The sequence below is a fragment of the Larimichthys crocea genome, chromosome X (assembly GCF_000972845.2).
Source record: "Larimichthys crocea isolate SSNF chromosome X, L_crocea_2.0, whole genome shotgun sequence".
Taxonomy (NCBI): domain Eukaryota; kingdom Metazoa; phylum Chordata; class Actinopteri; family Sciaenidae; genus Larimichthys; species Larimichthys crocea.
In genome coordinates, this window is record NC_040020.1 from 34241329 (window position 1) to 34258247 (window position 16919).

The following is a 16919-nucleotide window of genomic DNA, read 5'->3' on the forward strand; positions in this document are numbered from 1 at the left end:
CAAGATTCCTTTACGGGCTCCCCAAAAAGCCCCAGGTTCACTGCTCTGTTATTCAACAGGAACAGAGCCTATTAGGCTGACTGTCATCTTCCGTCACTAGCCAAAAATAAAGAAAAAGGCATCCTATATGGGTTGAATGAAAGATGATGACCTGTCAATAGCGTTCAAATTCAAAGTCACCCAAAGTCCTTCATTCAATGTACATATAAACCCAATTTTAATAATGTTATTTTGTCAGTGCACATTATTTAAAACCCTAAAAAGAAAGCCAATATCAGATAACATCTTTACCTCTTTACCTCTGCAAAAGTTGATGGACTGAATCATGGGGTGGCCCCTTTAAAACCTTCATGAATTCAGCTTATACTGTGCTGATTTGTGGTTAAATCAAATTAGCGCACAGTAAACCTGGGGCTATGTAATATTCAGCGTGGTGATACTGGAAATATTGGACAGGGAGTGGGAGGAATGGTGGGTAGGGGGGCATGGGAGGTCTTCTATCTGGTTAATCCGGGCCATGGACATTGGGTTGCAGGACTAAAATATAATTTGAAACAAATCAAATTTAGCCCACCTTAAAAATTCCTCGATGGCGGGGTCGTTTTTAATGTCATTTCATGGAGTGGTATGATTGTAATGTGTTATTGTGTGTGTGTGTGTGTGTTTGTGTGTATCATCGACACACACAATTACACATTACAAGTGTTCTGAGAAAAGGCAGAAAGGTCCCATGTGAAATATGCAGATTTGAAAACGAGCGCCTGTACGAGCCAAATATCTTCAATACAGTGTCACATTAAAATGCAGCTGTCAATGTTTGAAACAGACACCAAATTGTGATTGACCAAATCCTACAACGACCACCATTTTGGGCTTTGTTCAGTGCCACGTGTCGTGTACTTCACTTAGGAAGGTTGCACATCGTGCTCTAACATCGTTTTTGTCTATTCTCAGTCTATTCCTCTCCTAACTTCCTCTGTGGAGTGCCTGTCATCTTTACATCATCACCACGTGAAAAACTAAATCAAACTGTGCATGTTAAACAGAGAGTTGCTGTCACATGTAAGACTGTCAACATGAAAGGTGGTCCAAAGGAGAGGGCTGGGTGCTGGGGAGATGAACATAAACACAGGTTTCTATAAAAGACCATAAAGCATCCAGATCACCTTCAATGACTGGTGCTCTGGTGACCGAACAGCCACAGGCAGTTTTAGGTAATCTGCCTCAGATGGTCTATTTTAGGTGGAGTCGGCGAGGGACAAATGGCTGATTCAAAGTGCAGAATCGACTTGACTTGAGCTCTGAGCAGAGACTGCTTTTCAGACCAAACAGAGCTGTCCAGTTAGCAAAGCCAAACTTTTTGGACGGGGAAAATGTGGAATACGCTAAACCAAAAGTCTTAATATTGCCTTGTGTCCCTCTTAGTGTTAACCACAACTTTAACCTCCCAAATATGTAAGCAAGTGTCTCACACGTCTTTCTTCACCTGCTAATGCTTTATGTTGATAAAATATCTACTAAGTGATATGTTCGAACCTGAGATACCATTATGTTATGGCGTTCCTTCACAACACCATGAAAAACACGTTTCCTTTCCCTTGTCCACATTTCCTTGTTAGTTAGTGTGACATGATACTGGAACTGCTAAGTATCTAGTAACGTTTAAAAATCGAGTGCTGTAGATATGCACAAAGTCTGGCTATGCTAACAATGATAAGAAGTATAGATGGAGCTACACAGTAAACTTGCAAAAGTGTCCTCTGTCTCTGAGCAAAATTTCTTTTCTTTGTGCCAGTGACTCAAAGTATGCTTTCTATGGTATTAAACAGTTCAAATATTTAAGAAAAATTCATGACTGCAAAACATAAAAGTGCTTATGTGTGTGATTAATTTAAATACTCCTCTTGCTCAACAGGGAAAGAGCAAGTTCACCGGTTTGTCAGTTTAAATTTTAGAAACTTGTTGTGCAGACTGAGACCTCAACTTGTACGACTCAACGGGCTTCATGTGATGACCGAGAGATTGCAGTGGATCAGAAGAGACTGACTGATGTGGCCCAAAAGTAACTGAATGATGAATGAAACGATAAAAGAAGAAGGGAAGATCTTGGGTGAAAATGTGTAGAGGCGACTCTAAGTAAGTGGGTGTTCCCAACACCCATGAATCTGAAGCACACCTTCGTTATAAAGGGATCCATAAATAAGACAGAATAATAAATAAAATACAACAGAAATGCAACAGAAAAGGCAACACTGCTGGTTATCAGTCTCCTTGCTCTTTTTCCCTCCTCTATCCCATTTTTCCTCTTTTTGTAGCTGGTGCTTGTGATTGGACAGGAGACAGTACTCTCTCCTTACGTCTCCCACTTGACCAGCCTACCTTTGACTCTCCCTACTTCCTTCTCTCTTCCTCTCTCGCTCTCTAACTCTAGAACTCTGCAAACTCCTTGGCACATTTCTCAGTGAAGGAGACGCGGATCTCCTCCTCCTCGTAGTCATCAAAGTTGCTGGTGTCGCCTGGTCCTTTGAACTTGGGGACGAAAGGAGCTTCCACCTAAAGTCAAGTAAGAGTAACAGCTGAGAAGTGAACTTTATAGAAAGTGACAAATCTAAATGGTGGACACGCACAGACACACTTACCTTTTTCTGGTAGATGGCAATCCAGTCTGTGGTTGCGAACCACTTGTGTCCCTTGATGTCATTGACCCCGTTCTTGAGGTTTCCGTAACGTTTTGTGAGATCCACCTAAAGAAGACACCAATGCATTTTCCTAATTTTTTCCTCACAGCAGAGTAAATATAACCTTAACATCTGAATGAGATGAGATATTTGTTTTTACCTGTAACAGGTTCCTCAGGAGGTCCTTCAGGTCTGAACTGAAGTGAGATGGGAAACGCACCTGAGACAGAAGACCAGAAGATGAATGAAGCAGCAGTGTGACCAGATGTTTGTCATAGAAACAGTAAGTAACAAGTCAGCCAGACGATGTTAGAAATTCACAATGAAATAAATATCTATTTTTATACACTGGCATTAAGGATGTTTTTTAAAATTTTTATTTTTTTATTTATCCAAGCAGGGAAAAAATGTCTGAGAATGCCCTGTTGACACTCATCACACAGGCCTGCACAAGCCAGCCTCAGTTTTGGTAACACTGGTTCAAGGTTCAAACACAGTGTCCATGCCTGCTTCTCTAACCTTCAGGCCAGCACTGCCCCATGTGGTCGCATTTGACAATTCTGACACCGCCTAAAACACTGAGTCTGGAATAAATACAATAAATACTCATATCTTACTAATAAAGTAGACATCACAGCATCGACACTGGTGATAAAATGATCTACAGAAACCATCAATCACTGCTTATCACCAAAGGTATACTCATTCAGGACAAGGCATATATACTATGTAAAGTATCATTAGAAAGTCAAGAACTCAAAGTTTGTATCTTTATCAGCCTTAAATGGAAAAAAGTCAAAGCAGTCAGCAGAGTACACGAAGACACCCAAAAAATTTTAAAAAGCCAATAAAGTGGCATTCCAATATTTTTATTTCTTCTAAAATGGAGCTATACTACTATAGCCCACATGACAGTAGTCAGGAATTGGGGATGAGAAGTGGGTCTTCTAACCTAAAGCAGGGGTTCACAAACCTTTGTATGTCAAAGACCCTTTACAGTAGATGCACAATAGACCACAGACCCCCAATATGAGAGCATCTGGTCTTAAAGAAGCATCTCTGAGTATTTCTTATTGTTTTATGTTTGATAACAGTCTTCTTCGTCCTAGTCTAGTCAACTAGGGTCACTACAAATTCCAACCACTCAAAATGGCCAACCTTCCCTTGTTGCTCCAACTTCCAAAAAATGTGATAAAAGTCAGTCATTCAAAGCAGCACAAAGTGTTAATCAAAGAGTCAGACTCACCTTCCCTGATACGATCTTTTCATAAATCTGAATGGGCTGGTCAGCAAAGAAAGGCGGGTACCCTGCTGCCATCTCATAGACGAGTACGCCCAGCGCCCACCAGTCTACTGCCTTATTATAACCCTGGTGAATATAACAAGGAGGGAGGGAGGAGGGTAGAAAGACAGCATTATAGATGAATCAATCAAGATGTAATACAAAATGCTGTTTTTGTTTTGACATCATATGTTTTAGCTTTATTAAATTTAAGGCATCCTATACTGCGTTTCCTATACACCTTGCGGGAAGAGTCACAATTGTTGCATCCAGAAAGCCAGTGGCAGTAATTTTAAAGACCATTTCATGGAGGGCAAATAGCTGTCCATTAATAAAGGTGACATGACAATTGTTGTGACACTTTCCACATTTCTGATTTAAAGTAAGTGCAATATTTGGCTGACTAGTCAAACCTTGTGAAATATATCTTCATGACAACTTGATACATTGTCAGTTGCAAGAGTTAATGGCAGCATGTGACTGGTTTCAGGTCACATGTTCAGGTATAAAAATGTAGTTATTCTAGTTTTAAATGAGTTGTATCTGCTTTCCTTAAACCCACTCATGATCAGTGACCAGTAGGACCATAAATAACAATATTCTGCCAGCTGAAATTAATGACTGCCCTGGAAGAAAAATGTTTTTATTTTGTGCAACAGGTTGATATCATTGTCTGTTCGAATGCAGAAGACCTAGTTGTGAAAGGAAACACAGCTGACAATTTAGACAAAGGGAACAATGGTGGCTCACCTTGCTGAGAATAATCTCTGGGGCCAGATATTCTGGGGTGCCACACAGTGTCCAGGTCCGGCCCTTCACACGTTTGGCAAAGCCAAAATCTGTCACCTGAGCAAGGAACAGAAAGAGCGACAACAAATAATGAGAAAGATAGTATGAGGACATATTCACAGAGTGCCTGCCTGGAGTGTTAGCGCATGAAAGGCAGAAGGAAGGAGATACAGATGACAGACACACAGAGGGAGAACAGCAGGGATCCCTGGAGCAGCAGTAGGATTTTAACACTAGTTGTTATTTCACTCTTCACCACTAAAGGGCAGCAGAATCTGTGCTACAAGGCAGCCTTCAGTCCGCCAGTACATAGTACATACACCAGGCATGTCCGGCCAATCACAGCCCATGATCAGATTTCATGTGGCCCGAAGATATATATATATATTATATATATATTATATTATTATTATATATATATATATATATATATATATTATATATATATATATATATATACACAATTTATGGCCTGCTAGGATTCTCAGATACTGTATGGCTCGGAGATTTGTTTTTTTTTTGGTTGACATAACGAAGCATTTAAATCTTTAAGGACATAACTGCTGGTGTTACGTACCTGTAGATGTAACACAGAATATCACTTTCTGAATGATTTTGTTAAAGACAATAGCAAGAGTGATATGTTTTAAACTTAAATGTTAACAGACTTTGCATTACTCATAATAAGTCATCTCTAAAATGAACATGAGGTTAAGATTTGCATCGACTTCATGCAAGTTTAACATATTCCACACAATGTGGTTTTTAGATTTGTTCACGCCTGATTGGCTTACATTTGGTTACAATGTCATTTAAATTAATAATTGTGACAAATTAAAATATAATTGTTACAGAACATTTATCATCTATCTATCTATCTATCTATCTATCTATCTATCTATCTATCTATCTATCTGTCTATCTATCTAGAATTACTACATGTTACATTTAGCAAGTAACCATCAATCACTAAATGGTGCCACTCATATCGAGCTAGCAGCAAATGATAAAGTTGGTATCTAAGTATCACTTAGAAAGATGTATCTGTTTATTTCATGTATAAAATGATAACAGGCTGTGAAATACTGTGAAACAAACATTAGCTAGCTAGCTTACGTGGCTTCTGTACATCAGCATATGATTACTTTGCCAATAAATATTAGACCTGCAATTAGTAGATTAATCAATTAGTCCATTGACAGAAAATCAGTCATCAACTATTTTGATAATCTCTTGATCATTGTCATGTTTCAAGCAAAGATTTGATGGTTCCAGATTCTCTAGAATCTGAGAAAAGCATAACAACACATCGCCTTGGTCTCCAGATAACCGTGATGGGCATTTTTCACTTCACACAGTTTTATGATGTTTTAAAGACCTAACAATTGATAAATATGGATTCAACTGCATTGGCATTGAAGTTTTTCACAGTTCAAACCTCATCCACCTTTCTAATGCTGCACAGCAGGAAATTCAAGATTAGGCTGTAATAGGCTGAAATGTCATTGTGGTTGAGGAGCATTCCCAGCGAACACACAACACTGGACAACTCCGCATATTGAGAAGAGAAAAACACAAGAATGGCTGCCATTGTTTAGCAACACTTGTGAACTCCCACTGATGTACAATGTTTAATTCAGGCCTCGTGTTGTGCCTTCTATGAATACATACAGGAATGTATAAATAAAGAAGTAAACTTTTTGAGTGTTATTTACCTGTATGTAGCCCTGTTGGTCTATGAGCAGGTTTTCAGGTTTCAGGTCTCTGTAGATCAGGTCCAAAGCGTGCAGGTACTCAAAGGTCAGGACGATCTGAGCAGCGTAGAACCGAGCGTGAGGCTCACTGTATACACGAAGACATGGAAATAGAAAGAAAAAAAGATCAGTTCAGTTGGAGTGTACAGTACAGAACAGAACGGTCATGCACAAAGCTTAAAAAAAAAAGCAGACCTGAAGAGAGCACAGCAGAATAGAGGAGAACCAAGCTACACGATTTACCTCTATGTGCCTATAAAATGCTTCCGGCTGTAAACGCCATTGTATACAGACACTAACCTAAATCTGCCAATTCTCCGTAGATGGGAGAACATCTCTCCACCTGGTACATATTCCATCACCATGTAGAGGTTAGTGTTGTCCTGGGGAAGGGAAGACAGAGGACCTGTTAGTCACACTCGCTCACGTACACACATGTAGTAAAACACCACACACACACACACATAGGATGGGCAACTACACAACATGGAAACAATGAATTTTATTTCAGTAATCGCCATGTAAAAATGAAAAAGAATCATATGCTCTTTAGACCCTTTAACAGAGCAACACTAGCTTTATATCATAAAGGAGGATTTAACTTTTAACCAGCTTCTCAGCTGACATCTGCAAATACAACTTACTTACGTCTGATACGTCTAACTAAGCTGAGTTAATATGGGTTGGTTGTTGACTCCTCTGTCTGTGTGCAGGATGAGGCACATGGACAGGAATATTCTGTTAATAGGTTTATTTGAGGCATCAAGGATATTCAATCCCCGGGCATCCAAGGGGCATCTAAACAGCTTAACCTGAATAAGGCTTTAATTGGAGTACGGCCATTCGCAGGGTTAGTCTGTACAAGTACAAAGAGCTACTGATGAAGCCGGGTGGTGAAAATTTTGAGAGGGGAGAGAGAGAGAGAGAATGTGTTTTCATGGTCATTGCACATTGGGTAGATCAAGTTAATTTCACTCCATATATGCAGATGATCTCTTTAATAAGATTAAATGATGTTTGCAGTGATATTAAGGATGATATTGGTAAATTGACAGATTGCATTAGAATGATACAATATTGTGTGTTTTTTGTGTAAGATTTGGAATCATTTTTGTGCTACTCTGTAATCAGGTGAATGGTGCCTGTTAACCCTCATCACCCACGAGAAGTATGTAATACTGTGTGGCACTGTGTCACACACCACCAATTATTTCACAGATTTTGGTGAAACTGGATCATATTTTATGGAGAAATTATTTTCTGGTTTTCGCTCTGATGTCCACTGGCTCTCTGTTTACAGAATTTCCTGATGGACAGTAAACTCCTGTGAACTATAGCTGCTGTTAGCTGATAGAACTGTTAGTTCAGTTTGTTAGCCGGGCTGCCCGAACTGAGTGCTCAGAGTTTTCAGGCCAAGGCGAATGCATAGCAGTGAGCGGGGAGCAGTTGCCGTGCCAGAACCGGAGCAGGGCAAGCGGGCAATGTAACCAGGCTCAACAGCCTCTATGGACATAATGACAGAGGCAAAAAGACGGAAGGGGGCGCTAATGGAGGAAGCTAAGACAAGAAAAAAAGAGAGTGACCAAACAGATATAAAGCTGCTGAAATAGAGTCAATTCAAGACTAACTTTTAGTCTTTGGCGAGAGTTTTGTTGAATAAAGGCAGAAAGACAGATGCCGAGCGGGGCTTCTTGCTGGTGAACTAGTAAGTAACTGGATGTTATGGCTTGTGTTTTTGCACCTTTTGTTGTCGATTTACTAATTTCTGATCATCAGTAATATAAAAACATGTGTACAACAGTCCATATAATCGCAAAAAGTCAAATTTCTACGCAGTGTTGCTTCAAAGAGATGTTGGCCTGGGTTGTGATAACCCGAGGTTCTGTTGATGATCACGATAAATACTAAATACATAAAATGTTTCTTCAGCTTGAAGAAACTTAAAAGGGCCGCTACACGGAGTATTTTAGACCACTTCAAAAGAAAAAAACAAATCAATAGCAGTTTAAATGTACGCTATATTAAGAATATTTTCACCGCTTCACCTTACAGTCACCAACAACACTTTTTCTTTGGCATTCACCATAGAACTTCTGTACTCCTACGCGTAAGCCAACTGCGCCATGCACTGTATTACGCCGCTGTTTGCATCAGAGTTACAATGGCACAGCCAGAAAAACACAAGCACACAAGGGCCGACTGAAGGAAAGGTAAAGCAGTGAAAATATCCTTAATAAAGCATACACTTACACAACGGATATTGACCTTTATAATTGGGCTAAAATATTTGTTGCTGACCCGGTTCACAGCAGTGCATAGCTCTGCTTCTGTGCTGGTTTACCTGTCTGCTTCTTCAAACTGAGGGCAAGCTGACTGGTTAAGACACTGACGAGGGAAAGGTACCTACCCAAACGATTATTTTAAGGGTTGCTTGACATTTGCCATACTTTTCAAAGCATATCTGAGTACAAATAGCTGGATGTTTATTATGTGAATAACGGGTTTTAAAATCAAAGAGCTTTCTTTTCCCCATTTGGAATTCTCAGCCAGCCAGGCTTTAGATTTGGGATTGTCGAGCCAGCCCTTGGAAAACTACTGTACTCTGCAGAAAGTTGGATGATGTTCCACTGTTTCATATCTCTGTCCAAAAAGGAAGTAAACTAACCACTCCTTATCCATACTCAGTAGACACTGGGCGTATTATTTTCCCTCAACATATAGAATAAATACAATCACTTTTCTGATAACTACACTGTAGTACATTTATAAGACACTTGGGGCAGAGCTGTGATGTACAGGCATAGCGGCAGCTCATCATGAGAGTGTGTGTTCAGTCGCAGGCCATACTACTTGCCTTTCTTTCAACATTATCAAGTTCAATGTGGGCCGCGCTCTCTTACACAGTGGTAAACATTTTGGCTGCCTGTTCCAAAAGCCATGAAAAACATGCGCTTGTATGATCCATTTTTTTTTTTTGAAAGTCTGAATTTTATATTTTAAAAAATGAAACACAAATATTTGCTTTTCTCTTTCTCTCTCAAATTCCATACTTTTCCATACTACATAGGAGCCCAGTGTCTAAATAACGTGTTATTATTTCTATCTACAATATACAGTGTGTTAATGTATACTGGAATAAAACAGCCCCATTTATTTACATTATTATTTATATTATTATTTAATCTGTCACTTCATTCTTTGAGTAAAGAATATTTGGCACCAAACAAAGCTACAGGTTTAAACTTCACATGCAGTGTTTTGGTTCTTAGTTGAAATATAAACTCTTACGTACAAATGGACAAATAGTCTTCGGCAGTCAGGGCGAGACTCTATTACGTACATTCAAAATACATTAAATATGTTGAAAAGTAGTTGCTAAAAACATGTGAAAAGACTTTGAATAATATATTACTAAAATGTGGGGTTATAGGTTAAAACTAGCAGAGAGATAGAGATTAATTCAACTCGCTCAGAGTGTTTCAAAGTTAGTCATGTCATTTTCTGAACTCATCTGACACGTTTCAGTCACAAATTGCTGCTTGACTGCTCCCACAAGTGGCTGTGGCTTCAGCACATTCAGCGGACACGCCCCCACAGTCCTGGAGCTGAGAATACTCATTTTTACCTGATTTTGACACCTAAATTCATAAACTTGTCAATAATTTGAATCATTCAAATTTGGCTATGTGGTTAATAACACTTTCTTCTTTGGTCTGACAAACTCACAACACATATTAATTCTTACTTTATACGGACTTTAATGACCTAGACTGGTAAAGGTCAGGTTATGCTACAAAAGAAATAGTTCATACAAAGTGATGTACATTTTTGGAAAAAACTGAAAAGCTGGTATGAACGATGGATGGCATGTTGATGAGCAGGTGGAAGGACACACAACCACGCTGTCCTGTATACACGCAAACACACACCGATAGACAACATCTAAAATTGTCCATACCTTGAATGAGTACTCTAACCGCACCAGAAAGGGAAAGCTGACAGCCTGAAGAATCCTCTTCTCATTTAGAGTGTGCTCTATCTGCTTGAGCTTCACCACCTGAAAAAGAGACATGGAGGAGGAGGAGTTATATTGCATCATATAAAAAATGAATGTCAATAAAAATAAAATACTGTGTTATCGGAGCAACATAATGTTTGCATTGTTTTGCATTAACAGTCAACAGGTGCAATACTCCTAGATAAAGACTATGGGAAAACTACGGGACACTGTCAAAAGCTGCTGTTTGGTTGTAGTTCATAAATACAATGTATGTATGTATGTATGTATGTGAGTGAGTGCATCAAGTAATTTTAGCTTAAATAGAAAAAGCCAACGAAGAAGGTAACAAGGCCATAGTGCTGAGGAAGAAATGATGGGGGAAATAAACATTTAAATCACTCCTAAAATCTGGGCTGTATGTGCTATTTTTCTAATGACATGATATATACCTATATTTAATTCTGTACACATGTGTATAATATTTCATTTTATTTCAGACAAATAAATAAATACAATTCTGTCCAAAAGTACTTGCTCATCATGTTTTTCTATCTGCATAATTGTTTCTAAAGTGTGAAAAGGCACCCATCCGTATCAATACCCTTGTTTTCTTCCAATTTAAAACAATTTGAAACTTCACAGTCCGCATCCTTTAGGTCGCAACAGCCTCAGCACAATGCTCCACATTTGAGTATTCAGAGTATGGCATTACATTTATTGCATTGCCAACATGTGCATGAATCTACAATCAAATTATATACATGTCTGAGTAAAGTTCTCTAACTTGCTGTACTGGATGCAGAGTAAGTTAGTAGATACTTGACTTCCACAAACACAAGCTGGAACACACAAGTCAACATGAGTGTCACAGACATCACCGTCAAGACACATATAGTAACTATGGTGCAAGTGAGTGGCACGAACTGGCCTGGAATAGGATGAATATATTATGAGCAGTAGGTATATAATCTAAGCAGGTGTCTTAAAAAATGATCCCCAGCAGACAGCAGGGTCATTTTCCTCTCCTTTTAAGACATGTCACAAGGTGAAAATCTACAAAACATAAAGAACTCAATCTATACATCTCTCCATTTCTATACCTGCTTATCATTTTCAGGGTTGTGTGGGGGGGACTGGAGCCTATCCCAACATGGATTTGGCCAGGCAGTTTGCCAGATCACCAATACATTACACAAAAGATATCACTCACACTGACAGCTCCCTGTAATTTAGTGTCCAATTCACCTAACCTACATGTCTTTGGACCTTGTTACAAATTAGGACTGCTTCATGGAAACAGTGGTTTTACAGGATTTTTGCTTTTATGTGATGAAGAAACATTTTTCAGGTATTAAATTCATTGGATTAACCAATTAGCCAAAAACAGACATGCCCATCTGTGTATTCTAGCTATAAAAATATTTATGTGTCATAAGAGGGGAGCAGAGTGGGCGGAAAAGCAGGCACAATTTAATTCTAAACTGGGTACCAAAATGACTCTGCTTGATGTGATCTGCATAAAGACGACTTCAGCTCTGCCACTCCGATTGGGTTCAAAGAGGTTCAAAGGGAAAAAAAAAAGAAAGGCTTGGGCCTGAATTTGAGCCATGCGAGTACAATTTTCACATCAATGGCGTTTCCATATTTTCTACAACTGTCCTGTAGGATCCTGCGAGTGTCCTCAAATAGTGACACATTTAAGCACCCTTCATCCCTCTGTGACCCTTCTGACCCCCGACCCAGACTGACCTTCTGCTTGTTGAGGATCTTCATAGCATAATGTTGTCCCGTTTCTCTGTGCCTCACCAGCATCACACGGCCAAATGAGCCCGTGCCCAGGGTTTTCAACCTCTCAAACTGCTCCAGGCAAGCAGTGTTCTGAACAGACGAAACAAAAAAGGGTTAGTTGGTTTTTGTGAAAATGGCATGGGGAGGGTTGTGGTGTGGAAAGCAAATTTTATTTATTTTCTAACGTGTCTTTATGCAAGCAAATCCCTGAGTGTATGTTCATGTATATTGTGTATTTTATGTTTATATACTGTATACAGTGATCACAAATACACTGTTACCCATAGAGTTGGAATAATTTTGTTTTTTTTAGACACTTTCCTCTTTTTTTTCTCCTCAGATTATTTGTGGTTTAATTTTTACTGTGATATGTTTGTAAGAGATTGTTTAAAAAAGTTTTGAGAAGAACATCAAATCACATTGTTACAATCATTTCATGAAAAGAGGTACAAAATATTTATTCCAAATTTACAGACAACAGTGTATGTTTAGAGTATGTAATACATATATGAACATGTTTGTTATATACACTGAACAGGATATGACATTTCATATTATTTACTATTTCCTGTAAAATCGATCCTGATTGAAATCATCTACGCAATGTTGGGTCAGAGAGAATGTTGGATGCACTCAACACTGACAGAATATTGAATTGAATATTCTTATCTGTGTCCGTAAAATGTTTCTGCAGCACACAGAATATCTTTTTTCATCATATTTTTAAGGGTGCGTGATACAGAGGAAATCAATAATATATTATTAATAAGAATATTTTTACTCATTTTACGATACGTAAAGTAATATATATTTAAAAGTGGAAAATAAACAAATTTAGAGTTCAGTGCAATGCATTACATTGAACCAAGCTCTTCACACGTGTAAAAAAAACCCCACATAATTTCAGCTTGAACTTCCTATGCTCACTGAATAATCACTCTACGTACATATTTTACTTGCCCCTCGCATTATTTCATAATCCAAATATATTAAAATGTGCAGACAGTGGTTAACTGGTAGAACAGAAAAAAACATATCAATTTGGGGTGCCATGAATACAGAAAACCAGTGAAACTCCAACAATGATGATGGTAGTTTTAAATTGTAGATAGCATGCCAGACACAAATATTAGCATCTTTGGTTCACACCCCTCCTCCTGTAGGTTTACGCACGCATGCCAAGAATCTGATAACAATAGAGGAAATACAATACAAAAATAATGTCTCATTCCTGATAGATGAACACATCATACAGCCAAACACTGACCTGTGCAGGGTTCTCCCACTTCTTGAGAAAGTCCTCTTTGGCTTTGGCAAGGAACTCCTTGACTATTGAAGACAAAACAACAGGAAAGGCTTCAGAGGTGTGTGTATGTGTGTGTGATTGTGTGAAGAAAGAAAGAATCCAGGAAATAAACAGTAGGATACCTTGTATGTTTTCTGAAATCAACTGAAGAGAGTATTTTTTTAAAGAAATATAGCACAGTTAATGGTGTTTTCATCTTGCTTATATTTTAGGGATACTAGTTTTAAATGTAAATGAAATATTGTCTGAGATTAACCTTGCTGTGTTAAATCCATCTTAAATCAACTAGACACAACTAACACAAATGGAGAAAAAACGCAAGACATGAATGACGTGTCCCATTGAAGTTTGTAAGGACATGGTGTTCACTTAGCCCATTTTAAAGTCCACTAGAGCCTCCTGAATGAGCCTCAGCATCTCCAAATGTGCTGATTCTTTACATGCTGCATCCACAATAATCTTAAAAACAGGTACTCCAGAGATGTGTTTACTTGTCACGGGGAGTAGCGCTGAGTAAAGTGAAACAGCTGTAAATGTTTTCTGTAGTTCTGGAGGGAACTTTCATGAAAATAACCCTGATGATGTCCTCAGATTGGCCGTTAGACATCAAAATGTTGGCGTTTGAAAGATGAGGGCATTTAATAGGCAGAGAGTGTCTCATGGAAGATGCTATTGAGCTGCATTATGAGAATTGTGGGATCGAGTATTTTTTGATGCTTCACTCATAATACGGACTAAAAGCCAGAATATCTCCGTTCCTGCTGTTTTGATTTCCGCCCTTACTTTAAAAATCTGTCTTTTGTGAGACCCCAACTTGAGAAGCTCAAAACTAAATCCTCCAGTGTGTAGGATTTACTGACATCTAACAGGGTAGTTGCTGATTGCAACCCCTTGGCTCACCTCTCCTTCCTAGCATGAAGAAGGTGACAGTGAAAATGAAATAACACCTAAGCGAAGAAGAAGATCTGTGGCATTTACAGATGTATACTCTTAATCTCAGGCAACAAAAACATATCTACCACATTTCTGCCATATAGTGGACCTTTAAGAGGTAAAAAACAAACAAACAAGTGAAGTAAAAGTGAATAAAACCAAATAAACATTTCAACTAAGTTTACTTTCAGGGCAGGTAAAGCACGTCTAGGCTTGGCATTAAATATTACCTAATCTCCTTCGACATGTCAATATCCTGCTGTGAAAATGTAATCGAGTTAAGTGAACTAGTAACACCTCAACAACTACTCGCCCCTTGAGGGAGGCACTGAAGCCTCATCGACACAGGCAGAGCTGCTCGGTGTTCAAGAGTACATGACATGTGTTTGTACAGGGCAGCACCAAGATGTGAACGTGATGATGATACTGGATACTGGAAGATGTCACACACACAGCTGACATGCAAGTGTGAGCTACTCGTACTCATTGACGCTATAACTCAGAAAATTAGTCATCATCATGGTAAAAAGCACTACTAAATAACTACTCGAGGATGCTTTGGATATTGGAAACCTTTCATTGGACATCCAGTGCAGCAGACACACTCAGCCCAGCTCAGCCAAACCGGCAGACTTTTATGGGTGTACTAAACAAAATAGTCTCTATGTAGACACACACACACACACACAATTTCAGTAGCATCTCTTTCCAGAAGGAGTGAAGCAACAGGCCTATATTGTTTGGGGAAATATCTGCCACACACAGTAGATTGTTTGTTGTGATGCTTGCATCTTACAATTGCTGTTGGCTGTTTTTGCTGTTTCTCATACAGAAATGTGGCTTATGGAAACAACAGTACATCCTGCCACTGCATCCACTGAAATCAAATGATAAAAACTGATCAGTACTTCTGAGCCTCACTCTCTTTTCCTCCACATGTACAGTCAGTGCTCGTGGATCTCAACGCATCACAGTGGTTCATTTGGCACAAGCTAAATCGTTTGCAGCAGCGACTTGTCATGGACGTACCAGTGGATCTTAATGAACCGGAGAGCAGGAATAGGCCTCTAATTAACAGTGTATGGATTGTTATGTAAAGCTAACATAGCCTGCTGTACCACAGCGTCCCTGATCGTTTCATGATGCTGTAAGCGAGCAGGTGCTGCTCGGGAGTGATGTGTACCCACCGCTTTCCATCTCGCTGCCCTTCCTGGCCGTGGGCGCGTTGCCCATGATGACAACTTGTCAACGGGCAATCCGTGGCTTTTTGGCCGCGCTGCAGCCTTTCTCAAGCCGGTCTAAGCTCGACTGGGTCTGGACGGTATTTCCTAAATCCAGCTGTAAGAGTTACCAAGCGTTAACTCCGAGGTCTTGATCTTTAATAGCCCGACAGCTGCTGATGCGGTGCCACGGCGAGACGGGGTAGTGCAGCGGTGCTCGCTCGCTCACTCACTCCCTCCACGGTCATCAAACACCGGCGACCGATATAGAGCTTAAATCCACGGGGAGCTATCGTTGTGGTATCTCGGGCGCTGGGGCTCCACTGGACTGTCAGGCCGACCTCGGCACAGTTGGCCTGAACACGGAGGATCCAGTCTTCTCCTGTCCCTCCTTGCAGCCCCCTCCAAGCGAGGCCCCCCGGCTCCCCACCTCTCCCCCAGCCCAAAAAACAGCGATAGCGACGGCGGGGTTGCAATATTCTCAACCGAAAGCCTGACGCTTTTCGTCACCGAACCCAGCTTCAAAAATTAAACCTCGGCGGGGTCCGACAACGACGGGAGTTCGCCCAAATCAACATTGGCCCCCTGTAGCCTCGGAGACGAGCGAGATGACGGAACTACAGCCGAGCGAACGTCCCGCCCTCTCGCCAGAACCGGAGAGGTGATTGACAGCTGAGGGCTAGGCTGCGGATTGGCCACATCTCCACGGCGGTGATCCACGGGGCGCTCTGATTGGCTGTTCGGAATCCATCAAAAAACGGCAGAGTCCCACCGCCCTACAAAAATCAAGCGAGGGGAACGTCACCGATTATTTTCCTCCCGACGACGTACGCGCCCACTTTCTCCGGTTTCTCTCCTCCATTGGCTTGGCGTGGCCAAACCGTGGGAATCTCGGTGAATGCGAGGATGTCTATTGGTTGTCAGCAGCGGTTGACAGAAGTGCCCCCCCTCTCCCTCTCCCTCCTCCTCCTCCTCACTCCTCCCGCCGCCAAGCGACTGATACACGTTTGGCTGAGTGACGTCAACGCGCTATTTTTAGAAATGTTGGTCAGAACTTAACGCACGCGCGGCGCGGTCTGGCTGGCAGGACTTCTGAACAGCTTCGCAGACGGAGGAGAGAGTTTATCTGGTGGGAAATGAATCACAGGAAATAATAATAATAAAAAAAT

The 16919-nt window shown here is 40.3% G+C and overlaps 1 protein-coding gene across 1 annotated transcript; it reads right to left on the reverse strand.

Annotated features, from left to right (window-relative positions):
- Nucleotides 1–204: 204 nt before the first annotated feature.
- Nucleotides 205–16691, reverse strand: prkacab (protein kinase, cAMP-dependent, catalytic, alpha, genome duplicate b). Its single transcript, XM_010739005.3, has 11 exons — nucleotides 15718–16691; nucleotides 13559–13620; nucleotides 12253–12381; nucleotides 10462–10560; nucleotides 6804–6886; nucleotides 6465–6591; nucleotides 4711–4806; nucleotides 3925–4047; nucleotides 2839–2898; nucleotides 2640–2744; nucleotides 205–2553 (listed from the first exon to the last, which is right to left on the reverse strand). The coding sequence occupies exons 1-11, from the start codon at nucleotides 15761–15763 to the stop codon at nucleotides 2428–2430; spliced, it is 1056 nt and encodes a 351-aa protein (XP_010737307.1). The 5' UTR covers nucleotides 15764–16691; the 3' UTR covers nucleotides 205–2427.
- Nucleotides 16692–16919: the final 228 nt, after the last annotated feature.